The sequence below is a fragment of the Ciona robusta genome, chromosome 10, assembly GCF_009617815.1.
Source record: "Ciona robusta chromosome 10, ASM961781v2".
NCBI classification, from domain to species: Eukaryota; Metazoa; Chordata; class Ascidiacea; order Phlebobranchia; family Cionidae; genus Ciona; species Ciona robusta.
Genome location: NC_143244.1, coordinates 1,675,625 through 1,701,364, shown reverse-complemented (window position 1 = coordinate 1,701,364; position 25,740 = coordinate 1,675,625). Strand labels below are relative to the sequence as shown.

The window sequence follows — 25,740 nt, the reverse complement described above, 5'->3', positions numbered from 1 at the left end:
CAGTGTTGTAACGACTGTCGTTGCTCCGCTACGTGGTGATAAATAAGTCATTATGCATTCATTATTTGTTTACTAGATATACATTAGTTTTTAATGCAACTGTATGCATGAATTAAAAACAAACTAATAGTTTGGAACATTATAGTTTGGGCACACACACAATATGCGTGGATACTATGATACGGCATTGCTTAAAACCAACAGTAGCACTGAGTGCAGGGCAAACAAACAGTCCAATTAGTAAGATAAGAGTATTACCGTATCATTTTTTCGAGTGCTTCTTTGTACATTATTGCACTGTTTAAATATTGTATGTGCATATGACTGAAGTGGTCCATACAGCACTTTAAAGTTTTAACAATATCATTTCGACGTTTTAGGTCTTTAGGATATAATGAACCTGCAACTCAGCGAAGAGCGTTTTCGCATTGTAATAATTGGTGCAGCATTTTTCGTTTGTGCAAGCGCGCACGCTGAGAAGCAACTTAGTTTTCCAAATAAAGGATACAACCCAGTATTAGATGTTGCCAAGATAGGCAGAGCAGTGGAGAAGGCAGGCCATGCTGACTGGAAGTTAGACCTCGCAGATATTTTGCATGGCGTGCATCAACATAAACAAGCTGATGATGGTGGATTGCATTCTGTGATTAAAAAGTAAGGTTCTAATTTAAAGAGGTGATTTAAATTTTGCTTAGTTTGCACTGTAGTAAAGTATACTGTGAAATAAGAAGGATACCGTTATCACAAAGTACCCCATGTTGCCTAATTGTACGTTTAACAATTAACAACGCCTTTACTGGAGATTATTTAAATTAAATTTACTATATAAAGGAAAGGTAAAAGAGAATGAAACCATGAACGTTCATATCACCCCATCCATGCGCATATAGACCACTGTCGCTTTCATCGACTTAATTTCTCCCTGAATACAGAATGTTGGATCAAGTCGCTAAATACGATGAAGAAGTGCAACAATGCTTGGGCCAGTGGCGCATTGTGTTGGAAGATGCGACTAATGTCAGTAGTAACGGGGTATACGCTTTACAAAGTAAGAGTCTTAAAGACACAATACAACCGTTATGGAACATGTTACGTACAGTAGTGTGGGGGAAAATGGGACAGTTTTAACTCGATTTTCTCGACCCATTTAGTAGTAAACGAAGAACATTCAAATAATTATGAAACTATATCCTCACGACTCTGATAGACCGTTGTTAATTGTTTAAAACACGATCAGGATATTTAGATATTAAGTGCTAAATGTGCCCCATCTTCCCCCACCCTACTATATATACACTTGTAGCCTATTATTTGTTTTACTTGACTTTGTCTGATACGTATTTCGTTTCCATTAAACCGGAATGTTATTTCGTTACGAGGATCGCCCAACTTCATTAGCGCGAGAACAGAGCCAGAGAAACATTTAATTCATTAAACTTTCCTTTTATGTTAATACAGTGTTAGATTCATGGGCGATACCTGAAAGTGGAATATTGGAAGGCAACGTAAGATGGGCTGGTCATTATTATGAATGCTGGAAGTCACGTGGTCCATACGTCAGTGGAAAATGGTGCAATACATATATGGGGAAGCAGAGACCGGTATGCAGGTTAACATTATGTGTTTAGCAACCAAGCTTTTATTTTTCACTTTTACTTAAGTATAGTTTTGACCAGTAACGTGTTATCAACGACTGTCATTTAGCTGCTAATTCTCTTCTATTAATCTAATCGCGATAACTCGCCTGCATTACGTACAAAGCACGTTTTATAACGATTGTCGTTGTGCCGCCCCGCGTGCTGAGCTCTATATTTTGCAAGTAATTCATAAATATTCTCATAACGTTCTATTTAGGTAGAACACCCTGGAATACCATTAGCTATGAGTTGGGGATCATGTTTCCCAATATCGTGCACAGACACTGCAGTGGCAACTATAATCGAAGAACTTACGTCGATGGTAATTTTGCCTGAAATAATTGAGACCTCATGCCCACTGCCGATCACACGGATTGACATAATTGATATTATTGCAATGTAAGTATTTTACATCTAATAATTTGCATATAGGCCATTGTAAAACTTCTGTATAGGATTATCATTTACATTTTTTTATTCAATACGTGTTGTATACGTATTTTACAATAAGTATTTTACGTGTAAGTTATTATACAAAAGCCTTTGTAATACTAAATATATCTCAGGTTAACCAGTCACCTCTTATAACTAGTATGTTTTGTACGTTTCTATTTTAAACTTTTGCATATTATTACGGCCCGTTTAATTTACAACTACTATACGATACGTATAGAGTTAACATATGTATAGAACCAATTGTATGATTGGCTGGGGAAAGATGGAACACCTTTTTATTCTATTTTCTCGTCCCATTTAGTAGTAAACAAAGAATATTAAAAAAATATAAAACCTTATCTTCACGACTCCTAAATACCGTTGTTTATTGTTTAAAATACCATCAGTTGATTTGGATAGGTATCCCATCTTACCCCACAGTACTATAAATTGTTCCAGAGTTATTTGTTGTCTATTTCTTGTGCTGGTTATTATTGGCACCGCATACGAATTCTACACAAACAACTCGGTACAAAGTGTGCGGTATCAGGACCACAGTACAAACAAACCTCATCGCAAACAGCAAGGTATTTATTCAGGCTATTTATTTGTGTTGGTTCTTTATTTATATTGTACTTTACACCCTGCCTATTATATCTTCCACAAGTGTTGTAGTTTGCATGGCCCATGTCATTATTAAATATGCATCCTGTTAGAATTAAGGCCGGTTATTAATTCAATTAACATATATAGTGGGGTTGGGAAACCTTTTTCTCACGACTCCCATAGACTGTTGTTATTTGTTTAAAACACCCCAACATCATATTTGGATATTGTGCGCTAAAGGTGTCCCGTTTTCCCCAACCCTAATATAATTATTGCCATTGTTTTATCTAATATACAATTAATATGTCCGGCAAAAACAGTTTGTATAACCAAACACTTTTACAGCAATAACCATTTGGAAAGTTCTTTCTTGTTTTTCAATGATTTCAAACGCTAAGCTACTTACAAGCATGAAGGTAAAAGAAGGAACATTGCCGCTTCTTGACGGGTTACGTGCTTTGAGCACAACTTGGGTGATCGTAGCCCATGTTCTTTATATACCAATGAACGCTATTGGTAAGTTGATATGTGGTTGTAAGAGATAGTAGGGTGGGGGGAGATTGAACACTCCGTGCTATTTTCTCGTCCTATTTGGTAGTAGACTGTTGTTATAGAGTTATAGACAGTTGTTTAAAACCCGATCAGAATAATTGGACAGTATGTAGAATAATTGGACAGTATGTAAACGTGTGCCGTCTTCCGCCACCCTATAGTATACTAATACTGTTTATAAGTCCAGCCATTAGATACAAGGTAGGTCCGCTGTCTTTATAAAGAATATTTTCCCCGGGCCTCGATTGTTTTTTAATATTCGTATGGTTGGCCGCCAAATGCGGAACAAACATGCACCAACCAGGTATCCCCCTATTTTCCGACTAAAAGAGACATATCCAATGACGGACCAAAGCTGGCGCGCCGATTGTAAACCAATATACAGGCAGCTATAATAATACGCAGGCATAATCTAATAAAAGCCTAAATATGGTTCCCTGTCGTAACAAGGTTAGTGATATATAATATATATCGCATTAAAAAACACAGTTTGATAGTAACGAAAGAATGTATTACAAAAAGCGCAGCGGGAAACAAAAATGTCACTGTTTATCTTCCTTTTAGTTCTCTTTTTTTCCCACTTTACTTAGGAGAACTTTTGTTCTGGCCGTCCTTCCACCTTCCCAGTCTCCAACCAAACTTAAAACACGCGTTGTCGCATCCCCTATCTCCGCATGCGTGGAAGTTTTGAATCGTGTGCCATGCAGCACACCTGGAAATGTAGGGAAGCATTACAAGTACATAGCTGTTATATTGATTCTATATAAATATAAATTATGGTTAATGTTATAAAAGGAAACACACAATCGTCCTGGAGCGAGATAGGATGAATTTTCTTTTTGGCTCTATTAAGTGGTTCAGATTGAATGCAAGCGGTAAACTGCCAAAATATGGTGTGACTTTTGAATGGAGTAATTATACGAGTCCCGCTATCATTAAAAATGCAATGTATTGCCGGACTAAGCTTGGACAGAGACAAATTGGGTCGCTAACCTCGCACCGCAGTAGCACGTTTTATAAATCGCAGTGTAACACCATGCTAAAAACTTACATTTAAAAAATGTTATTTAAATTTTATATTAGTTTTTTTGTAACACTCTTACAAAAAGCACTTTATATTTTGAATGAGAAATCTTAAACGGCAACACATGAGACTTTTCATGAGAAAACATCAGCACTATTGCTTCAGAGGTGTGTCCTAACTTACGATTCAGTACAATTTACTTGTTAGCACTGTGTATATTTTGTGATCGCGAAATGCCAGCTTAATATGTCGTCTTCCATGACCAAGGCCATTCCATGAAAATGTTTCAGCAACAGATTTTTTCATCAATGATTTTATGAATCCTCTGACTGTTGATCTTAAAGAATCTTTCGTGATGTGCCGCCCCAGCGCAGCAATGTCATCATCCTGTTTAAAAAGAACCAAAATAAATATCCACCTTAAGTTACTCTATTGAAAGTAGAGTAAATACTGCAGGCCTACAGGGTATGCATTCCCCCCTAGATTAGGTTACGATACTCATGAATAATCAGGGTACACACAGTAACATGTGTGACAGCGGTTCAAATAAACAAGCAAGAAAATGGCATTAGCGTAATGAGAACTCGGGTTTTCAAAACAAGAAGTCTCTGATAACTACCATATTTTACAGTATTGAAAACAACATACCGTAAGACTTCCTAATGTGGCATCTAATTCCTCGTGAGTAGATGCTGGACTAGCAAGGTTCAATAGCTTAGGATTTGAGGTTTTGTTCTTTTTTTGCATATTGTTTAACGTCTCTTGAACCGTAGAAACCAAATTCTCCAACCGAGTAATTCTTCTGCTGATATCGCCAACTTGCATTAAAAGTACAGACTTTTCCTTGTTTGACGGAAAGGGGATCAACAATTTTGTTTTATTAGCAGCTGAACTTTGTGGTGACTTCAAACTGTAAATTTTGGATAGTACATCTTAGTTTGTGTTCATATTACTACTTAAGATGGCTGATCCTAAATATGATGCAAAACCTATTTAATATATAGTAGAATGGGAGAAGATGGGACACCTTTTATACTATTTTCTCATCCCATTTGGTAGTAAACAAAGAACATTCAAAGAAATATGAAACCGTATCCTTACGACTCCCATAGACCGTTATTATTTGTTTAAAACATGGTCAGGGTGTTTGGATGTTATGTGCTAAGGGTGTCACATCTCCTCCACACCACTATTACAATAGTTGCTTCACCTGGGTTGCAGAATCCCACTTTCAGATCTGCACAATCGTGGTGATGTAAATTCCTCTGTTTCACCTTCAATGCAATCTGATTCTGATGATTCAGATGACGACTCTTTTCTTTCATGTGCCTTTTTCAAGCATTTTTCATGTGTATCTAAAAACACAATGAAAACAAATAAATAAAAATGAACATTAACTTTAAAATTAAAATAACCAAAACAGTACCAAAACCATACTTACTTGCTTGGCACAATATTTTGCACTTGTTTATATCCTGTTTTTCTTTACATGGCTGTTGGTCACTGACCTTTTCTTTATAAACAAACGAATTCGGACGCGATGACGATTCAACGTCACACGAAGAGTAATCAGAAGAACTACTTTCATTGCTTGATAAATGGGAATCATTGACAACCAATGGTGGCGGGGTTGCTTTTGTTGACAATAACATCTGCTGTTTTCTTCTTACATATCGTTGTGAACGCCCAAGTTCTGACATTCGTTTATAATTTGTACGCTTACTTTTAAAACGAGGCATTGTTTTAAACCTTTTACATACTCATAAGGAACAACTCGGTCATAAAAACTAATTATTAGACTATTTTACACTGATACGTAATACAGCTCATTTAGTTCGAATTTCTATACAACAATAATGCAGATACAAAGTCTATATATTAGTTCTAAAAGTAAAAAGTAACCATGTAATTATTTTTCCCACACAACATCTGCAATTTCTTCAATACTCAGTTTAAAAAAGAACCCAAGTAAGTAAACTGCCGTTCCTCTTATCGCTTCCAACGTTTGAACTATTTCCCTTGAGGGCCGTTCCTTGATCACGCCTCAGCGGGCACAGCAGGAGGAACTACAAAGAAATGGCGCAAAAATGAACAGATCAAAGAATTTAGATATCAGCAAAGACAGCGCAACCGCAACAAAAGGGTTATTAGTTTAATTCAATATTTCTTATTTTTTAAAAAGGAATTATACAAACATACTTTTTTTATGAGCAGATAACGCATTTAGAAGAAATGTTATATGCGCAGCTCGCAGAACTGACGTGGAATACAAATTACTTTTAGGTTTTTCCCAAACATGCGGTATAATACTAAACATGATCCAAACATGGCTTGTAACTACCAGGCAAAAATCGCACATACCATACATGATTACCTTCAACTTTTCCTTCGCTCGACCAAACCAAAGATAAATAGAGAAAACATGTCTTCCCCACCCTATACTCTATATAAATCCCGCCATTAAATACAGGGTTAGTCGATTGCCTTTATAAAGTAATCATATTTGTCCGGCGCCGCGTAGCACAGTTGGTTAGCGTGTCTGCCTTTATTAACCCATGGGTGATGGGTTCGATGGTCGTCGTTGCTTTCATTTGTGAGCGTATGTGTCCTTGGGCAAGACACTTAACGGTAATTGCTCCTACCCAGTGGTCACTAATGGGTCGTTCAAACTACCAGTCATACATGAAAAAATTAAAAAATCCACAAAAAAATAATCATCTACAAAGTAACATACATGGTAACTCGTAAGTTGACACGAAGTGTATGCCTATGGACACCCATGTTATAACGACTATCGTTTTTCGCCCACGCGAGGATAAAGCAAGTTTCATTCATCACTTCATTTAAAAGAACGTTGTTAATTAATTGGTAAATACGCTTAGTAAACATAAGGTATTAGGTGTGGAAGCAGGATACAATAGTTACCTTACAGTACAATACTTACAAACCCGTGTTTTATTACAGATAACCCAGTATATTCGAACGATTACTACAAAGCACACGGTGAGGTCCAAGCGCTAAGTAACGGAACATTTTCAGTGGACAGTTTCTTTTTCTTGAGCGGTTTACTTGTCGCTTATCTGGGCATTAAACATCTAAACAATTCAAATGGAAAGATTAATATTCCTCTAATGTATTTGCAACGTTATCTCAGGTACATTAACTTTTGTGATGCTACCATTGTGGCCATATATGTTTCTCTACCATAGAGGACAAGAGAGCGAATGATAGGTCGCAGCTATTATTTCAGTAGTTAGGATAAAAGTCGGGAAAGAGCAAGAACTACGTTAGACGAAAGAGATATATACCGCCACTTAACTGGCCAGAAATTAACTATACCGACACAGTGGCATACGTGGTAACTCGTAAGCGGGCTCGAGATGTATGAAACAGAACAACCGTGTTATAACGACTGTCGTTGCCCCGCCATACGAAAACCAAGAGGTGTCATTCATTCATTTCCTAATACACTTAGTAACTGAGTACGGTGAACTACTTTTAAAACCTTTTAGACTGACTCCAGTATACGCGTTTCTTCTTCTGTTCTCAATGAGTCTATACAAGTTTTTCGGATACGGTCCTTACTGGAACGACTTAGCTTCTGTGATGTACAACTCGTGCAAAGACGTTTGGTTTGCGAATCTTCTCTACTTTAATAACCTTTACCCAGCCGAGGCCCAGGTATATATGCAGATAATTAGCCTACAATCGTATACCACGGCCTACTATATAGAGATACGGCCTACTATAGGATAATTCTCATTTTACGTTTGAATTATAAGGTAAAACGTAAGGTGTGAATTATCAGGCCGTATCTTTAGTAGGCCGTGCACCCACCAAGTGATTACTATAGTAAGGGGCACGAAGTGTATAAAACAGGACTTCTATATTGTACGGACCGATTTTGTTCCGTCACGCTCGGTTTAATTCGATGTATATGCCCCTTATTCCATTCTGTAAATTAAACCCACGAGTTAAACTGTATCACCTTAATTGATATTAGCGTTGCTTAGTTCACATCTCTATTGTAGAAGATATGTTCCAACTTATCTAATTCAGCCTATATACCTTGCATTTGCAGCAATGTTTTGGTTGGAGTTGGTATTTGGCAAATGACATGCAGTTTTATCTTCTCTCTCCGTTTATTCTAATTCTTCTGTACAGGTGAACTAATATTACTTCAGCATTACGTCATAACATGGAAGGCCGCTTTATTAGGGTCTATAACAGTATTTTAGAACTAATGTGAACTCATAAAACTCGCCTGCATACTCAAATTCGAAGAAATAGACTATAAGCTCACCCCAGCCCTAAAATTTTAAAATAAATATAACTTTAATTTTACGCTTTCCTGTAGGTCTAAAACGTTCGGGTTTTTGGTTATGATGGTCCTACTTATCGGAAGCACTTTAATAACTGGCGTCCTGTCAAAGGAAACAAACTTACAACCGACACCAATTGGCGTTAACTTATACATGTCAATGTATGTTGAGATACTTGAACTTACAACTTAAGTTTACTGGATATGAGTTTAAACTGTATATACTTTGTTATTAGCTTTGTAGATTATACTGTACTAATAAAGACCCATATACACATGTATAGTAGGGTGGGGAAGACGAAACACCTTTAGCATATAGTATCCATATATATCTTGATCGTGTTTTAAACAATTAACAACGGTCCTTGGAGTCGTGAGGATACGGTTTTATAATTCTTTCAATGTTCTTTGTTTACTACCAAATGGGACAAGAAAATAGATTAAAAATGTGTCCCATGTCTTCCCACCCTACTATACAGGTATTAACATGCTTATATGACACATCTTTACTTTTTCCGGGGTTGAACACAGCGGCAATAAAAGTACGACAACCAACAAACTGAGATTCTCTTTACCACACAGATTTGGAAGGTTTATGGTAAACACATCGGCCGAAGTAACTTATGCTGATCGTTACAAGACCGATACATACACCACCCCTTGGTGCAGGATAGGGGTATATGTTATCGGTATGATGACCGGGTATTTACTTTACACCATGAAAAGAATTAAAATGAATAAGGTATTTTTAAACTTGGTTATTTTATATTGTAGTCTGCTGGGGCAAGATAGCCCATGATTTCATTTTGTTTTATTATGCTCCCATTTAATATATAGTAAACAAAGAATATTTACCTAATCATTTTGCCGCATATTCCTGATTCTAAAAGAGTGTTGTTAATTGGTAAAAAAAACACAGATCAAAATATCAGATATACTAGGGTGGGGGGGTGACGGGACACCTTTAGCACATACTGTCTAAATATCATGATCGTGTTGTAAACAATTATAACAGTGGTATATGGCAATCGTGAGGATTTGGTTTTATAATTTTTTGAATGTTCTTTGTTCTCCTCACCCGGTATTATCTTGTCACGTTATCCATGAAATCTAAAAGTATGATATATTTTGGTGTTAACTGCTAAACGCACTTTATTAAATGATGTCATTTACTCATTTTTGCGTGCGTGCAACTTCAAAAGTTTTGACATGAATTGGCGTTATATTCCTTCTGCCCGCTTATACCAGTTACCGCCTTTATAGATTATAGTGTTATGTGGTTGGGTTGTAGCATCGGGAACTGGTCTAGCTCTTGTGTATGGACTGATCGGCACCGTTCAAGTATTGGGGACACTGGAACCAAATGTGTCAGCTTTTTATCTGGCGGTGTGTCGACCTTTATGGGCTTTATGTTTGTCTTGGGTCGTCATCGCGTGCACTAATGGATATGGAGGTATGAGTGCTTCAAAACGAATAACATTGTGTGACTCTTTAATTGCTACGTAGAAAAAAATTACGGGGAAACATAAGATTTAAAGACCCAGCGCTAAAATTACGTGCTTTGGGTGGTCCTAATGGCAGAACGGTACCTTTATAAGGTCGGTATACTCCTATTATAGAGCGCCCATAGTACGTTGTCGGACCGCCATAATATAAAATACGACTAAAAGGAATAAAGGTCCTATACGATGGGACACGCCGTGGATTTTGGTCAGAGTTGTTTTGTTACCCTAATTGAACGAGCTAATGAAAAACGTGGATATATGCTAGAGTTAAATGTTAAAATATATGCTAGAATTAAAATATTATTTAAGGTCCTGTGACGCGAATACTCAGCCACCCAATATTCCAACCCTTCAGTCGTCTCACATATACCGCTTACCTTATACATCTGTTGGTGCTGTACTGGTACATCTGCGTGCAAGAGGTGTTACTTCACTTTTCGCTGGTCAACATGGTGTATATTTACTTAGGTAAGTAGCCCACACGGTATCTTTAGTAGGCGGTGCTGGTAAGTATAGTAAGACGTTAACCTGTTTTTAACCACTCGTTTACTACAAAATAGATTCCGTTGGTTTTTTTTATTTGCCATAGGCTACTCTTCGATACTGTATTCGAAGAGATAAAACTTATGTGACGTAATGCATGTGCCCCGTATGCAGGTACTTTGGTAATCACGTTTAGTTTCTCTTTCTTGGTGTCACTGTGCGTGGAATGGCCGCTCCTTCGGTTACAAAAGATGTTGCTGCAGCCCCCTCCAAAGGCGAAAATAAAAATTGATGATGCTCCAAGCGAGAACATTACCGCAAAAGATTATAACGAAGAGGTTAAATGTAATGTCAACGCTGAATCAATGTTTTGACTTGGAGAAAATTATCTCGACCGAAGGACTAAAGTTACCGCGTCGTTTTCCGAACTTTGTTGTCCTATTTGTTGAGAGCATAATCTATCGTAAAACTACTTACAGGCTGCAGGATTTTTCTAATGAAATTTTGTTTGGACCAGGCGGATTAATATATTGTGATATTTCGTGATGTGCAATGTAATGTCAATTAAAAAATAAAAAGTTCGTTATTTTGTTTCTATGGAATCATCGACCGCTACGAATTGTGTTTTGTTTTCAGTTTTGGCAACAACAGTTTAAAATGTTTTAAAACTATTTGCGTAGTATTTGAACTAATATTTTATAATTTTCACTATTTCTGAACACAAACTATCAACTTGATTGTACTTTGTCGCTAGTTACAATTTGCAAGCGATATGAAAAGATCTCTTTCCAAATAAAACGATCTAATTTATGGCGGTAAGTAGAATTCATGCTATACAATAGAATATTACAATATTTGATTATATGCAAAAATATGGACTCTAGTGAAGAATCCTACGGTACATAGCAGAATAAGCTGGTGGAAAATGTTAGGGGTTAGTGGTTAGCAGATAAGGTGGGGGCGAGGATTTTCACTAGCACCAAAAGATATGTTCATAGCTATTTGATTTAAAGTGTTAAGTAATTACTTTTAATGTAACATGACCTTTTGTACCACAAACATAGAAGAACCATACACCAGACTACAAACCTCACAAAACTGCCTAATAATATAAAAAGATGACATTTCTTCTGTTTCTACAATGACAATTATAAATATTTCCTCAGCCTATCATTTTCCCCACAACACCTGCACCTCAGATTGCCCCAGTCAGTGCTTCAGTTTGGATTGTTATTGCTGCAGCCATTTATCTTGTGTTGGTTACAATTATAATTCTATTACGACAGTGTTTAGTGGTAAGTATGTTTATTTTAACTATACGCTTTTTAGCATTACATTAATATTGTAATATATCATTTTTATTTTTGTTGAATTTTAAAAAACTTCCTGCACATTTGCTAACAGATTTTATTTGATGTATTTTTATATGCCTACAAGAGTTTATATAATATCACAATGTTAATTGTTTAAAGAGCAATTGTAAAGAGAAATACACAAGTTGTAGAGAAGGTGTTTCTCACTATCTATGTGGACTTGCATGTTTGTATGCAGTTGGTTCATCAGTTCAGGTTAGAGCTTGTAAAGATTAGTTCAACACTTAAACAGAATATATGACCATTAGATTAAATTGAGCAATTTATTACGCTGATAAATCAAACAGCTTTTTTAAATATTACATAATTAAACAGAATATGTTTAATCAGCATGGTTTAGATTAAATACAGCAAGACAATTTTTTGAAGAAAATTAAGTCATTGTAATTTAAAAGTGAAACCAAGTTTGTATACAAAGTTGTGTTAGGAATAGCATAGGTCGGAGAGCTTTCACTTTTTGGTAAAGAAATGCTGTGTATTTGTGATATAATGGTTAAGAAAAAAGTTTAGTGGAATTAAGAGCCAGAATATCAGGCATGAGATGTGTTACATATTGTGTTTAGAGTGTCGTTGAAAAGGTCAAGTGTTCAGATAAGATAGAGGAGGTAACTGTATACTAAATATATATAGAATATAAGTTGAATATTATGTATTTTTAATATAAATATATAATTATATTTTATTTCCAAAACAACATTTGATCAAATTAAGTCACTATAATACTACTGTTAATTATTCTTCATTAGACTTTAAATTCCATAAACATAGCTTAGGTATGTACTCCTAACAACAGGATAAAATATAGGATGAAGACTTAAAATATATGTAAAACATATGATGCCATTCCATGCCCTTTTTAAAAATTTGAAGTGAAACCCTAACATTACTGAAGTCTGTATCAAAGAGATTTTTATCCAGCTGTAGCTTTGTCAATGTATTATGTTGTATATTCCAGTCTCAAGGCTTTTGTACTTCTTGTTACTGCTGTGGTAAAGCCGACGAACCGAACGATTGTTGCGATTGCTGGATCTCAGTTGCTGAGTTTTGTAATTGTAACGTACCAGACCTAAGATCTTGTTGTGACGCTATCTGTGGCCCAAGAAGGGTAAGTTGGGGAAATAAATTCAAAAATTTAATGTTTGTTAGATGCTGTTAATTATCAGCACGTTAAAAATGTTTATTCGCTTATGTATACCATTTGTAAGTGTTCTGTTTCGCACCCTTTCCCTCACTTAGAGGTTATGGGTTCTAGACTCAATGCTGCTACCGTTTTGGGTGTGTATGTACTTTGGCAGGACACCTTTTGGCTCCAACCCAGTGATTTCCTATCGGTTGTCTAAGTTAATTAGTAGCCATAAAAATGAATTTGGAACTCATAAAGTTACATATGTGAAAATTGTGATTATGCTCTCTCCACACAGGGATATATTCTTTAATTAAAACATCCTATTATTCCAGAGCTGCGTGGATTGTTGCGATTGTTCAGGTGGTTCTGGTGATTGTTTCGATTGTAATTGTTGTGACGACACAGGGGTAAGCTACTTGTGAGAAATCTGTCAATGTTTTTTTTTAAATTCGTTTTTTGATCTTTTTTTTGAGGAATCTGCTTTTTCTTTTTTATATGGCTCATTTTATTTGTGAAAAAAATATTTTTAAAAAATCTGTCAAATTTTTAAACTTTATGGCTGATTATGTTCTATGTGTCTAACTTAACTGTTTAATTTATGTAGTGTTGCCTGTATTTTTAATTTGATTTCAAATTATTTTACTTGTGTTCTATATAATTGATTTTTAATCTTGTCCGATGTGAAAAAATTTAACACCCAAAATCGTAACAAGTGTTGTTGCACCATGTATATATATATGCCTGCTAAATTGAGACCATACATAACACATCTATGGTTGCTAAACGCATGTCTTCTCTGGCTAATATACCAACTGTGTATTGAAAGTGCATGAGAAATATACCTTCCATGATTCAAACAGGGCTGCAGTTCAGTGCACTGTGCGTGTGCTTGTCAGTCCCCAGACTGTGACCATATCAATTGTCTCTGCTTCGAAATACAACGATAAGGATCCACAGGTTGCCATGTAAATTGCATGACATGCATGACTGTTGTGTTTGTAGCCATCATAGAGATTTGAGTGTGAACTAACATTGTGCTTGATGTTGTCTTTCTTCAACTTAATATCTTCTGTTTGATTTAACATCATTACTAACAATACCATACTACTATATCAAGTCTAATAGAGACCTCTTCTTACCTTGCTGACCAATGTTTCAACAGCCAATACAATTCACCTTTGCCAGGCAATTAATAAATAGTATGTCAAAGTGTTGGTCAGCAAAGTAAATTACCAGAGAAGCTTTATTAGATATAATATTATGCCCGACAGTGACAGCAACTTATACATACTACTGTAGTCCATATTGCTTTACGTTTGCTTGTTTTAACACTGGACCAAGTTAGTTTTATATACAGAGGCTTTATAACTGTACATTTATAACTCATTTCTTGCAGAGTCTGTTAGCTGTTATGAAGCTTATGCTTTAGACTTAGAGTCATATTATAATGTAACTATAACAACAGCTGAATTAGTTTCTCTATCTCATTATGCTGGCTTGTAGTAATACCTCTAACCCAGGCTTACCCTGGTACTTTCTACACCGCAAGCATTATAACTAAAAGTTGAAATTTGTTCGGCAGGATTGCAGGTTTAACTACCATTGCGTTCTCTGCATTTAAAAAAACTTGGGCCTTTGCTTGTAGTGCTATAGTTTAGTTCGGCCTTTTGAAATTACCTTTAAAGTCTTTGGCGTGGCAAATTCAATAAACCTTCACCATTAAAATAACTATTGTGATAAGTCCTACAGAATGAATATTGTTAACTTCTGTGGTAAATTCATGTTTTTTTTTGCTGAAAAGCCACGGAATTTTCTAGGTCTAGTTAAAATAACATCCAAATGAAGTTTTTTATCTTTTCTTCAGCCTTCTACTTGTGAGTTTCCCTCCTGTCCATCTTGTACTGGTTGTCAATGCCCTGAGGTTGACTGCCATAAACCAGAGTGCGACGAAATCGCTTGCTGTTGTTTTACAATCAATTTGAAGTGAAACACCCAACATTATAATGAACCCATTAAGCTGCACTGTGAAACAACCTCAGTTCTTAAGCATTGGGGAAACCGTCTTCCACAGTGGCTGTGCTGTCATTGAAGTCTTGTTTCCTAACTATGGGAACGTCAATATTGGGAAGATTACGTTTGTGAACAACTACACAGCTTTTCTCAATATTAAAATCAAAGTAGGATATATTATATTATAGTATTGGCGGTGTGGGGTAAGATGGATCCCCTAATCATGTAATATCTCATATTTCCTAATTAGAGTTTTTAACAATTAACAATGCTTTTATAGTAAGGTTACCATTATGTATTTCTGTAAATATTCTATGTTTACTGCCGAATGTGACAATAAAAGAAAATAGTTAGTAATATGTGATAACTTTTTTAAATTTAAAATTACCTGTGACATGATGTTACAGTGATTCTCTCATTCATACTATGCTGTTTTACATTTATTTAAAATAGGACCCATTTTACTTTATTACTACTTTACAATACACAGTTTTAATTTCAATTTGATTCCATTTCTAAGGTTCAGGAGAAAACTAGTGAGGGACATAAAAGCTTCAAATGGAAAACCCTCTTAAATAAACATCGACTTATGAAAAATCCTCACTGTGAAACTGGGAGTCAGGTTTACCATTTATTAATTATTTTTAAGTAGTTTATAAAAGTTCAACATTATTTTAATGGTTGTGTGTGTTGTACAATGCAGTTGTACGTATTTTAGTGTATTTAACAGTTGTGCTGTTACCTAGGGTAAAAATGCAGCATCTTCAAATAATGCAGTGTATTTATTGCATCGTGTGTTTAAAACTTATATTTTTTGTTAATCCTAGTACTTTCATAGTTCTTACAATATGTTTGAAGCATTTAAGTTTATTTTAAAACTATTTTAAAAGGTACAATTTTATACACAATCATTTTGTTTGAATTGTTAAGAACTAGTACATATTCATTTCTTATGTCGCATTATCAGACCGATGTATTACCTAACTATGCCTCATTCCCTTTCGTTACAGGATTACTACACACTACTACCAGCTGACTTCAAATGCAAGCCACACAATGTTAGCGCCATGCGTTTTATTCTATTCCAACCTTCACCTAACTGGAAAACTTTCTCTCTTGAAGAAGTTTATGTTTTTCAGAAACCAAACTTGAGATCCGAAGCTTCGACTGCTGTCCCACAGTAAGATAACATTATTTGTTTTCTGTTGTGTAGGTGTAACAATTGTTATAACATGGGTGTTTCACACATCTTATGCCTGCTTACAAGTTACCATGTTTGTTACTTTGTACATCTCAAACCTTAAACTATGGGCCAAAGGTAGCAACCACATCTCCATGGCCCCGGATGATAATGAATTTCTCCTCCCGTCTGGCGAGAAAAGTGACAGTCTTTATAACACAGGTGTTTTGTTTCATACACCTCGTGCCTAAAGACACTGAACAATAATAAAATAATTTACTTTACAGTTGGTTAAAAAGTCCTCAAGATGAACTATGTATTGGATCCTCCAAGAATGATTCTAAACCATCAGATGAGGCTCGTTTATGTGGTCTTCCTGATCCTGAAGATCTTTCCCTTTATCTCCAACAGATGTGGATGTTAACTGATAAAGTAGAAGACTCAACTCCCAATGTTAGACTTGGAAGATTTGACATTGATGGATGCTATGAGATAAATCTTTTATCTTATTCATGATCTTATCTCCTCTTGGATCGATCAAAGGAATCATCGTTGTTTATAAAATACCAAATCTAAGTTAAAATGGAAATCAAACCAAACAGAAAAAGTCAAAACATGCAATGCACATAAAACAGTTAATCTGCAATAAGGAATCTCTGTTAAAATGAAAATCTAACCAAACAGAGTGTAAACTCTAAAACCAACCACATAAAACACAAAACTCATTTATATTCCTTTTAAATGTCACTAGGCTTTTTTAAAGTCTAGATGTTTCCAACAGAGCACACCTTGTAACATTGCTTAACATTTTCGAGAAAATGGGTGCTGTTTCCCAACTAGTGCTTTGTAGACCCTTGAGAGTATGCAGCATTTTAAGTTGCCACAAACCATTAAAGCTTGAGAACACCTCTCTATACTTCTATGATTCAAACTACCTTGCTATGGCTGTTTTGAAGCAATATTAAACTAAAAGTTGTATCTTTTTATACTTTTAATAGGTTTTAATAGTTTAACATTAAGTTTGCGAACTATATTTCTCTCATAATGCTTTATATCAAGTAGGTGCTGTTCCTTTGTCAAAGTTTATATTTTTTTTTATATGATCTTCATATTCGTAAATGTGGTAGCTGAACACTGTAATATAAATTCTATTTGTAACATATGTTGTTTTAGAATTGAGTTTGTTTCCTGTCATGAAGGATTTTCAGTTTAATATCTTCTGTTTACAGTTTAACATATGAATGACATTTATGAATGAACATAGCGAGGCAGAGCACATCATTATGTAGTTACAAGCAAGCACTGCACAGTAGTAGTAAGTCGTTATTTAATTCATGCATTGCGAGATGTATTCGTGTATAAAACAACCACGTTTGTCTTATACGTCTTTACTCTATGGTTTAAATGACAAGTATCCTCACTATTACGCAGTGTATACAGTACTGTAAAAGCGGTTGTAAAGAATCAAACAGTGAAAAGAAATTCATTATTTAATCAGAAATTGCAAAATAAGTAATGTATAAGACGAGACTATTTTGTTTATGTATTTTTATGTAGGGTTAACATTAACAGTATTCTGTACCATCACGCTACGGAGTGTGCAGTATGCTACTATTAAGAGCCACGATTGTTGTTGTCGAGTCTTATGATTCATTCTTCGTCGTTACATAGAGACTTCTGTTTAACCAGAGAAGCAACGAACAAAAGCTTTTCAGGTGTGGTGAGGTGAAACGGACCTTTTAGTGCGGTATGTACACCCAAGGCCTAGTACTAAGGCGTATGTCAGTTTCTTTGCGTTCTAGTAGACTTAGTTATAGTGAAAAATCTGGTTTGTTAAACAGAAAGGCACGTTTCATTGAGAGGTACTGTCGATTTATTGTGAGCATATGCTATGCTATTGAGTATAATGACTTCAGTTGCGCTGGTTCCTGGTTAGACTATACTTAAGACGATTATGACTACTTAGAAAAGCACGTATAAGTAAATAACTGTCGTTTAAAAACGACTGATAAGTATAGTAGGGCGGGAGAATATGGGACACCTTTTCAACATGTTTTCTTGTCCCATTTGGTAGTAAACCGATAACATTCAAAGAATTATAAAACCTCACGACTCTTCGTTAATTGTTTAAACAGCGATCAGGATATCTGGATATTATGTGATAAATGTTTCCCGTCTTTTCCTACCGTACTATTTATATACATGTTATTGCGTATATATAGTAACTTGAATTGTGCTTCCAGAGTGGCCATGATGGTTAGGCTACTTTATTTCGTTACAACTGTTCTGTTGTATTTAAACTTAGTAGAGTCATGCTTGATGAAATATGACTTACCCAAACCAACCGACGACGATGCTAAGGTACAATGTTTACTTAAATGAACTCGTAAGAAAAATACTAAAGTCTTAGCACTTAAATGAATAAATATACTTATTTGTTTAATCGTGGCTGAGAAACGTCATTAGCTATATCACGAAAGTTTTATTTTACACAATTCTGTCGCTCAGGAGTTACCACGTATGTAACTTTTTATGCTTTAGGTTTACAAGTCGCAGTTGGGACAAGTATTGGCAGCTCAATTAAACACGAATGTTGGGGCGGTACAGAATGATTATTTGAATTATGGTTGCTATTGTGGACTGGGTGGACAAGGGGTTGCCCTGGACGAAAGTGACAGGTAGGCATTTTATGATTACAATTGGGGAATATGAGATGTAGCAGTAGTAAGTGCTAACGGTATCCCGTTTTGCCCCCAGTACTGTATATGCATACTTACATTTCTCTAACGATAATAATGTTCCTTAGATGTTGTCAGTTGCACGACCAGTGCTATGGAAAGTTCATGCAAACTTATACATCCGGTGTATATACCGACACTTACAAGTATAAATTTCATAAACAAAATCCCGATGCAACCAAAATAGAATGCTGTAAGTATTTCTCCATAACAGTTATAGGTTGTTTATACTCAATAGGGGGCTGTAATGATCATGATGTTTCGGTAATAAGTGTTGTACCCTTATTTTAACAATAAACGTGTTATATTGACCGTTGTTTTACCGCTACTTTCCGGTTTTGCTTTTGTATAATACTAAGACCTTTGTTACCGTGACCAAAGTGACAAAATAAGGACTTTATTTCATTTTAATCGGCGAATTCAAATTGAATGAATGAATGTAACTTATTATGCTCGCGTGGGCGGAAAACGACAGTCGTTATAACACGGGTGTTCATACACCTCGTGCAAGCTTACGAGTTATCATGCATGTTACTTTGTGGGTAAATTACAGATGACGACGTGGGATTAGAACAAGCAAAATGTTTGTGCGATAAGAATTTGGCAGTTTGTCTACAAAAAGCAAGGCCTTCTTACACAGAGTCAAATCGTGGTATTCGAAATTCCGATCCAACCCGATGTGACCCAATCCAGTAGAACTGTTCATGGCACTGGGCTAAATTTATAGTAATTCTACAAAATTTTTTTCACATTTTGTAGGTATAAGGGGTAAGATGGATACCGTTAGCACATTTCCTATATTTCCTAATCGTGTTTTAACAATACACAACGCATTTTTACTTTTGGACTCGCAGTGATACCGTTAATTAAAATGCTGTATAGTAGGGTGAGGTTAGCTGGGTCACCTTTAGCACATAATATCTAAATATCCTGATCGTGATTTAAACAATTACTAACAGTCAATGGAAGTCATGGGCATATAGTTTTATAATTTCTTGAATGATTTTTGTTTACTACTAAACGGAGCGAGAAAATAGAGGTAAAAGATGTCCCGTCTTCCCCCCGCCCTACTGTATATATTCTTTAATAATACCCAGATGAATAAGGCTATAAACATAAACCATCTCACCCCACCTTATATACTATACAAAAACAACTGCTATGACAAATGATTAATTTATCATCAACGCAAATCATATGTAGTAGATGTAGCTAAGTGTTTTGTATTTAATCCCTAATTTCTATAAGCCCAAGGTCACATATAATAGTATTGTATTATTATCCTTATGTATATAATATGCGTTGTGATGGTATGCGGAGCACACACTAGTTATTGCACTTAAGAGTAAATGTGCGTTTTTACTTCAATAAAAAGACGGTACAATCGTGTGTTTTTAGTTATATTTGTTGGTGAAAAAGTTACATTTCCAGCGGCTTTCTTTTGTCGTTGGAATCGTAAGTTGCTCTTAATTCTGATTTTTTCATTCGTTGCGGAGGTTTGTTTTTTATTATTTTTTATTTCGCCAAAGGTTTTTCTCACCAGTTGCGTTAACTTAGTTCTTTTTAAAAGTTTTAGCTTTCGCAGATAAATTTTAATTATCACAAACACATTTCTACATTTTAACTTACTCTTATTGTATATGTAGTCGTTTGCCTCACCTGTCTGTCTTCTATTCTACACCATGTATAGGCTATACACGTGCGTTCTTATTATTGAAGGTATATAGTAGGGTGGGGGAAGACACCTTTAGCACATACTATCAAAATATCCTGTTCGTGTTTTAAACAATTAACAACGGTGTATCGGGGTCGTGAGGATATAGTTTCATAATTATTTAAATGTTCTTTGTTTACTACTAAATGGGTCAAGAAAATCGAGTTAATAGGTGTCCTATCTTCCCCCACACTACGGTATAATCCTCGTTGTTTATACGTCATATTCTGCTCGCTTTATTGGCTACGAATTCATAACCAATTGAATAATTTTAATGATTTTATTTGGAACGAAAAGAAACATTACAAATTTAAACGGCATGCGGAAGCTGCGGATTTAAAATTAACATCAGAATCCAATAAAAGCAAAAGTAATAATTGCTATGTATACCTGCAAGCAATAGCCGTCTCGCATATTAGTTACTGCAACATAATAGTTACCGGCCTTTTAAATTAACTATACATACAAACTGGCAGTTTTGTAATAATTGTAGGCCTAAATTTTACCAAATACTTTATTAATATACTGACCGAAATACAGTGACGGTTAAATAAGATTATGGTTGTTAGCGGTTGCGAATTTAATCTATTCTAGGTATGGAATGTTAGGCCAAAGCTGGCTGTTATTTGTAGATAATGGCTGTTATTTGCAGATACTTGTTAGTAACTATAAATATAAAACGAAGAAAGTACCATGGCGGCTTATAAATAACTATACATAAATGACAGGTACAATAAATAGTGACATGTACCAATGTACCATAAAATAATGAAACGGACCATGAAATAGAACAAATATAAAAACTTGAACTAATAACGAAAGTTATGATTATTTACCGCAGTTATTACCATGTCTATGCGAAAAGTTGCATATTTACGCGAATTATCAGCGCATTAGTATATATCAGAGTCGTAAAAACACCGAGTAGTCCAACTGCCGTCTTTGTGTGTTCAAAATAGAGCAAAAGCGGTGACTTTCGCAATGAATTTAAACGAACTTGTTGAGTTTTATTTGCGATTTCCTTTTGTGGAAAGGCGTAAAACAGCTTCTATTTACATTACCAAACATTTTTTTGAAAAAACATATAAATTTACCCCCATTAAATGACTAAAATGTCACAAATCAACCGCTTCTAATTCCATTTTTTGACTTTTTTTGATACAGAAAACAAATAACACTTGTTTTTTACACTTTTCAACCTTTAAATTTGTTTTTAGACTTAAGTTTTTCTCTAATTTACCGAAAAACATGCATTTTCCCTATACCTACTGTGTTATTTTGGAACCAAATTGCCGTTCAATTTGTCTTTTACGTAACAATGGGTTGGACTACTCGGTATTTCTATGGCTCTGGTATATATGTTCCTAAAGTTATAATTTATTTGTTTTCAAATGTGTCTGGGAGAACAGGTGGGTTAACGGGCACAAGTCCACGGGATTTCGGTCTCGAAGCGTTGTGTTTGTAAGATGGGATCCGCTCTCTTGTATTTGCAACCGTTGTCGGCGGGAATTCTGGAGGCGGCGGAAGTGGTGCAGTTAGATCACTCGAAGGGATGCGAAGAGAGGACGTTCGCACTGGCGGAGCTCTCATTGATGCAGCGCGGCCGATAGAGCTGGATTTCGGCGGAACTGGAGGCTTTACCTTCTGTCCGTGTGGCGCAGAAAACGTCTGGTGTTTCCTTAAACCGAGCTTCGGTTTTGGCGGCGGAGGTTTTATAGGCGGAGTAGCCACCGTCGGTGTTGGGTTGATCTCCACTGTAACTTCTCTTGCTCCAACATCATGGGTCTTCTTTTCTGGGGTTTTCAGGAGGACAGATAAAGGGGGTAATGGAAGATCATCGTTGTTGTTGCTGTTGTTGTTGTTGTTGGGTCTTGAAATTTTGGCAGCTGTGACTGCTGGAAGGGCGGGACGTGGAGGTTTATTCATACTCGATTTTTTGGGTGGTAAACTTGGGGGCTGAGGTGGCTCTGGTAGGTCAAGGAATGCTTCATCTGGATGAAACATATCAAGTTAAATCGTAATATTAAGTTTAATAAGGTAAAAATAGAGTTCAATATTTGCTCATAGACATCTAATCTTTTACATTCAATATTGGATTTTACAAGATAGACTTATTCTTTTCATTGCTTTATTAATTTGATCTTGCCATTGTACTGGAGTTAAAAAACTATGTTAATTTGTTTTATGAATTAAAGTCATACGGTAAATGTAGAGTGTAGGCCCTATATATATTTGGTTGGTGTTGATTGTAATATGTTGCATACCTGGTTTAAGGTGCTCTTGCTTCTCTGGGACTTCTTTTTCACCTGGATTGAGAGATATGTTTAGGTTGCAGACAGAGGAAAGAATGGGCATGGAGGTGAAAGCAAGCCATTAATACACTAGTTAATTTGTTTTATTTTTAATGTGGAACCCATTTCCGATTTGTTTCTTGGCATTTGGTCTTCTCATTGCTTTTATCACATTATATTTCTTACAGGTACAATTATGCTTGTACCTTTGTATAATTGAACACTTGTATGATTCGGGCAGACCATCAGTTACAATGGGTGATATTTATATATATTTGATCTTAGATGTACATTTCATGTTAGGCTTCAACATCTAATAGTAAATGTCCAATATGAAAAACATTGGTTAAGGTTACCTGTTTGTAATCTCTGGTCAATTTCATCAAGAAGATCTGTCTCTTGTGTCTCGTTTAAAAGAGGTTGCTTTGTTTCAGACTCTTCTGAAATTCTGGAAGAAACAATGGTAAAAATCCAAATGATAAATAATACAAAGAATATGTGTCTTACAGTGATGAATGAATGAAACTTGCTTTATCCTCGTGTGGCCAGAAAACAACAGTTGTTATAACACCGATGTTGTGTTTTATACACCTCATGCCAGCTTACGAGTTAGCAAGTACGTTACTTTGTGGGTGATTATTTGTGGGGGGAATTTTTATTCATTTTTTATGTGTGTTGGAAAACATACATACCTCACTGGAGAAGTTCTAACATTGACATCCTTGGGTTTATTCGCAAATTCTTTGTCTCCTGAATTAAAAAAAGAGTTAACTTCCTTTCCTATTGCCTTATGTTTTACTGCAAAGCTGTGGGTCAAATAGAACACACCAGGCACACATGGAAAGATTTCCATTCAGACAAAGGAAAGCAGTATGAGTGTTGGAGGAATGAGCCAAAACTGGCCTAAATACTAATTTAACATCAAAGACCTTATATAAATAAGAACTTTGTGTCCTATATTACAGGTTAACTATATAAAGCAGTTTACCTTCCATGCTGCAAGGTGTGAGAGGTGCGTAACTTGATGTGTCATTCTGCATTCCTTGGCCTAAACTTGTGGGTCTACGTGTTGTATTATCCTGTACATTTTTTTAAGAAAAGTTAAAAAAATGTAATACTGTTGGGGAAATATATCTATGTAGCAAAAGCAAGCCTTGCTGGTGAATTTAGCCAAATATAACACGGTGTAATGATGGACAGAGGCCTACAGCACAACATTTACCCTGCTTGATGATAAATCAAAATAGTTATCATCTCTTGCTTGTTCTGATAGATTCTCTTGCCTCTCTGCTGCAGTGTCGAAGTTTGCTTTTACGCTTGAAATGCTGGAATGATATAACACAGTGATACCATGCACTCAAAGCACATTACATGACATGCAAAATGGTAATACAAGATTTCAATGCTGTCTTTTATTGCATGAATACAACATTGCAAACAAGGACAAGAGTGCACACAAAAATACGGAAGTTTAGTTATTTTTCAAACAATACAACTAAAAGTGCAGAAATTAAATTGTTTTTATTTGATGTCTTGTTACAACCACTCAGCTGCACTGTTCGGAGCTCTCCATTAGAAAGCAAAGAAAGAAATTTTAAAATTATGAATAAGATAAATATAATACATACAATATATATATATAATACTTACTTGTGTCTTCTGTGGCTTTTTCGGAAGCGTGTATACCCACACCAAGACAACAGCATAACAATAATTCCAAGCAAGAATCCAATTACTCCAGCTATGAAGAAGTTATTTGATCCAGCAGTTGATATTTCCTGTTCAGTGTCACCTAATAACAGAAAGTCTTTGTTGCAACAACTCAGATACTAATAATTTTTATCTGTCTCTTTTATTGCATTACATACAAAGGTAAAAATGGAAACATGAAAAGGAAAAACAACAGTTGTTAAAAACACTTACAACTTTGTTTATACTACAAATAAATCAAATGCAAATTATAGCAATCCTATAAGCATGCATAAGCTATAAGTGTAGCAGCATTGTGGTTAAAATTGAGCAAGTTAATATCACTGCAAGCAAAACTGCAGCAAATGGAATTAAAGTTCCAGCAAAAGGAAATGTATTTTTGTGATTGCCAAGATAAATATATTTTTTAATACGTAAGGTAAAAGTTGCTGGTATCGAAAACTTAGTTGTTCTAGCTTGTTGGTGTTTGTAATTACATGATGTCACAGCTGCATTCAGCTAGGACCTAGGTATTTCGTTTGAAGTAAATTTAGAGCCAGATTGCACCGAGTTTGGTTGCATTGTTGTCTAAATTAATTTTTATTTCAGAAGACGTTGTTTTACTAATTCATTCTTGCATGTAATTAGTTTTAAACAAAAAGTGCATGAAATCTTGAATTGTGTTACAGTGATTTAATGTCATGAAAAGCCACTGCAAGTGTGTTGTGTTTAAAACATCTTGTTTTGCTCACCGTGATTTGCAAGAACAAGTTTCATGGTGGTACTTCGTAAAACTAAAATAACCGAACAATTATTAGTGCCATTTTTATACTGGCGTATAGAACGTTACATAAAATTAAATGTGATAAATTGAAAATGTGGATTGGTTTAAATTTTAACGATTTACTTACTAGGAGGTTTGGGGGAAATGGAAGTTGAAGTCTTGGAAGGATTTCCTCTAACTGGAGATTGTTAAAACATGTTTTGATTTATCGGCTCACTTACTGTGCAGCTTTAAAACAACTTTGGTTTGCATGACATGTTTCAACAATTGTT

General features: G+C 35.4%; 6 protein-coding genes across 9 annotated transcripts; 4 read left to right on the top strand and 2 right to left on the bottom strand.

Moving 5' to 3' along the window:
• The first annotated feature begins 72 nt into the window (after positions 1 to 72).
• On the top strand, positions 73 to 11,032 carry LOC149729410 (O-acyltransferase like protein-like). 2 transcript variants are annotated; one of them, XM_089886449.1, is made up of 14 exons: positions 73 to 654; positions 933 to 1,048; positions 1,459 to 1,601; positions 1,855 to 2,036; positions 2,532 to 2,659; positions 3,024 to 3,194; positions 7,219 to 7,408; positions 7,767 to 7,935; positions 8,336 to 8,418; positions 8,612 to 8,737; positions 9,158 to 9,317; positions 9,839 to 10,028; positions 10,390 to 10,548; positions 10,738 to 11,032. In XM_089886449.1, exons 1-14 carry the CDS (start codon positions 395 to 397, stop codon positions 10,935 to 10,937), a joined length of 2,277 nt encoding a protein of 758 aa, XP_089742575.1. In that variant the 5' UTR covers positions 73 to 394; the 3' UTR covers positions 10,938 to 11,032. The 2 variants fall into 2 exon arrangements, with proteins under 2 accessions (XP_089742575.1, XP_089742574.1); XM_089886448.1 differs by having other exon boundaries at positions 2,514 to 2,659.
• On the bottom strand, positions 3,720 to 6,314 carry LOC149729411 (uncharacterized). 2 transcript variants are annotated; one of them, XM_089886459.1, is made up of 5 exons: positions 5,696 to 6,314; positions 5,465 to 5,609; positions 4,903 to 5,164; positions 4,455 to 4,641; positions 3,720 to 3,942 (listed from the first exon to the last, which is right to left on the bottom strand). In XM_089886459.1, the coding sequence occupies exons 1-5, from the start codon at positions 5,991 to 5,993 to the stop codon at positions 3,791 to 3,793; spliced, it is 1,044 nt and encodes a 347-aa protein (XP_089742585.1). In that variant the 5' UTR covers positions 5,994 to 6,314; the 3' UTR covers positions 3,720 to 3,790. The 2 variants fall into 2 exon arrangements, with proteins under 2 accessions (XP_089742585.1, XP_089742586.1); XM_089886460.1 differs by having other exon boundaries at positions 4,438 to 4,641; positions 5,696 to 6,312.
• An 87-nt stretch (positions 11,033 to 11,119) lies between the features above and the next one.
• Positions 11,120 to 15,169, top strand: LOC149729409 (uncharacterized). 2 transcript variants are annotated; one of them, XM_089886474.1, is made up of 6 exons: positions 11,120 to 11,378; positions 11,730 to 11,858; positions 12,892 to 13,041; positions 13,395 to 13,469; positions 13,923 to 14,019; positions 14,927 to 15,054. In XM_089886474.1, exons 1-5 carry the CDS (start codon positions 11,373 to 11,375, stop codon positions 14,007 to 14,009), a joined length of 447 nt encoding a protein of 148 aa, XP_089742600.1. In that variant the 5' UTR covers positions 11,120 to 11,372; the 3' UTR covers positions 14,010 to 14,019; positions 14,927 to 15,054. The 2 variants fall into 2 exon arrangements, with proteins under 2 accessions (XP_089742600.1, XP_089742599.1); XM_089886473.1 differs by lacking the exon at positions 13,923 to 14,019 and having other exon boundaries at positions 14,927 to 15,169.
• On the top strand, positions 15,066 to 17,414 carry LOC149729408 (nicolin-1-like). Its single transcript, XM_089886469.1, has 4 exons — positions 15,066 to 15,239; positions 15,593 to 15,694; positions 16,083 to 16,252; positions 16,540 to 17,414. Exons 1-4 carry the CDS (start codon positions 15,066 to 15,068, stop codon positions 16,766 to 16,768), a joined length of 675 nt encoding a protein of 224 aa, XP_089742595.1. The 3' UTR covers positions 16,769 to 17,414.
• A 1,044-nt stretch (positions 17,415 to 18,458) lies between these two features.
• Positions 18,459 to 20,379, top strand: LOC149729407 (basic phospholipase A2 taipoxin alpha chain-like). The gene is made up of 4 exons (XM_089886471.1): positions 18,459 to 18,613; positions 18,794 to 18,930; positions 19,059 to 19,183; positions 19,544 to 20,379. Exons 1-4 carry the CDS (start codon positions 18,503 to 18,505, stop codon positions 19,684 to 19,686), a joined length of 516 nt encoding a protein of 171 aa, XP_089742597.1. The 5' UTR covers positions 18,459 to 18,502; the 3' UTR covers positions 19,687 to 20,379.
• A 591-nt stretch (positions 20,380 to 20,970) lies between these two features.
• LOC149729406 (uncharacterized) lies at positions 20,971 to 25,556 on the bottom strand. The gene is made up of 8 exons (XM_089886458.1): positions 25,437 to 25,556; positions 24,646 to 24,787; positions 24,218 to 24,320; positions 23,984 to 24,074; positions 23,688 to 23,745; positions 23,352 to 23,443; positions 22,969 to 23,010; positions 20,971 to 22,695 (listed from the first exon to the last, which is right to left on the bottom strand). The coding sequence occupies exons 1-8, from the start codon at positions 25,459 to 25,461 to the stop codon at positions 22,082 to 22,084; spliced, it is 1,167 nt and encodes a 388-aa protein (XP_089742584.1). The 5' UTR covers positions 25,462 to 25,556; the 3' UTR covers positions 20,971 to 22,081.
• Positions 25,557 to 25,740: the final 184 nt, after the last annotated feature.

Excerpts from the sequence above, each read along its gene's own strand:
- LOC149729409 (XM_089886473.1), top strand. Across the intron at positions 11,859-12,891 it reads TATTACGACAGTGTTTAGTG|TCTCAAGGCTTTTGTACTTC; the intron begins GTAAGTATGTTT and ends TGTATATTCCAG. Across the intron at positions 13,042-13,394 it reads CTATCTGTGGCCCAAGAAGG|AGCTGCGTGGATTGTTGCGA; the intron begins GTAAGTTGGGGA and ends CTATTATTCCAG.
- LOC149729410 (XM_089886448.1), top strand. The coding sequence starts at position 395 with ATGAACCTGCAACTCAGCGAAGAGCGTTTTCGCATTGTAATAATTGGT. Across the intron at positions 2,037-2,513 it reads ATAATTGATATTATTGCAAT|TACTATAAATTGTTCCAGAG; the intron begins GTAAGTATTTTA and ends CTTACCCCACAG. Across the intron at positions 10,549-10,737 it reads CATGGTGTATATTTACTTAG|GTACTTTGGTAATCACGTTT; the intron begins GTAAGTAGCCCA and ends CCCCGTATGCAG.
- LOC149729407 (XM_089886471.1), top strand. The coding sequence starts at position 18,503 with ATGATGGTTAGGCTACTTTATTTCGTTACAACTGTTCTGTTGTATTTA. Across the intron at positions 18,931-19,058 it reads GCCCTGGACGAAAGTGACAG|ATGTTGTCAGTTGCACGACC; the intron begins GTAGGCATTTTA and ends AATGTTCCTTAG. Across the intron at positions 19,184-19,543 it reads TGCAACCAAAATAGAATGCT|ATGACGACGTGGGATTAGAA; the intron begins GTAAGTATTTCT and ends GGTAAATTACAG.
- LOC149729411 (XM_089886459.1), bottom strand. The coding sequence starts at position 5,993 with ATGCCTCGTTTTAAAAGTAAGCGTACAAATTATAAACGAATGTCAGAA. Across the intron at positions 5,610-5,695 it reads CAAAATATTGTGCCAAGCAA|ATACACATGAAAAATGCTTG; the intron begins GTAAGTATGGTT and ends TTGTGTTTTTAG. Across the intron at positions 5,165-5,464 it reads AGTGGGATTCTGCAACCCAG|TTTGAAGTCACCACAAAGTT; the intron begins GTGAAGCAACTA and ends CAAAATTTACAG.
- LOC149729406 (XM_089886458.1), bottom strand. The coding sequence starts at position 25,461 with ATGAAACTTGTTCTTGCAAATCACG. Across the intron at positions 24,321-24,645 it reads AAAAGCCACAGAAGACACAA|CATTTCAAGCGTAAAAGCAA; the intron begins GTAAGTATTATA and ends ATATCATTCCAG. Across the intron at positions 23,011-23,351 it reads TGACCAGAGATTACAAACAG|GTGAAAAAGAAGTCCCAGAG; the intron begins GTAACCTTAACC and ends CTCTCAATCCAG.
- LOC149729408 (XM_089886469.1), top strand. The coding sequence starts at position 15,066 with ATGAACCCATTAAGCTGCACTGTGAAACAACCTCAGTTCTTAAGCATT. Across the intron at positions 15,695-16,082 it reads ACTGTGAAACTGGGAGTCAG|GATTACTACACACTACTACC; the intron begins GTTTACCATTTA and ends CTTTCGTTACAG. Across the intron at positions 16,253-16,539 it reads GCTTCGACTGCTGTCCCACA|TTGGTTAAAAAGTCCTCAAG; the intron begins GTAAGATAACAT and ends TTTACTTTACAG.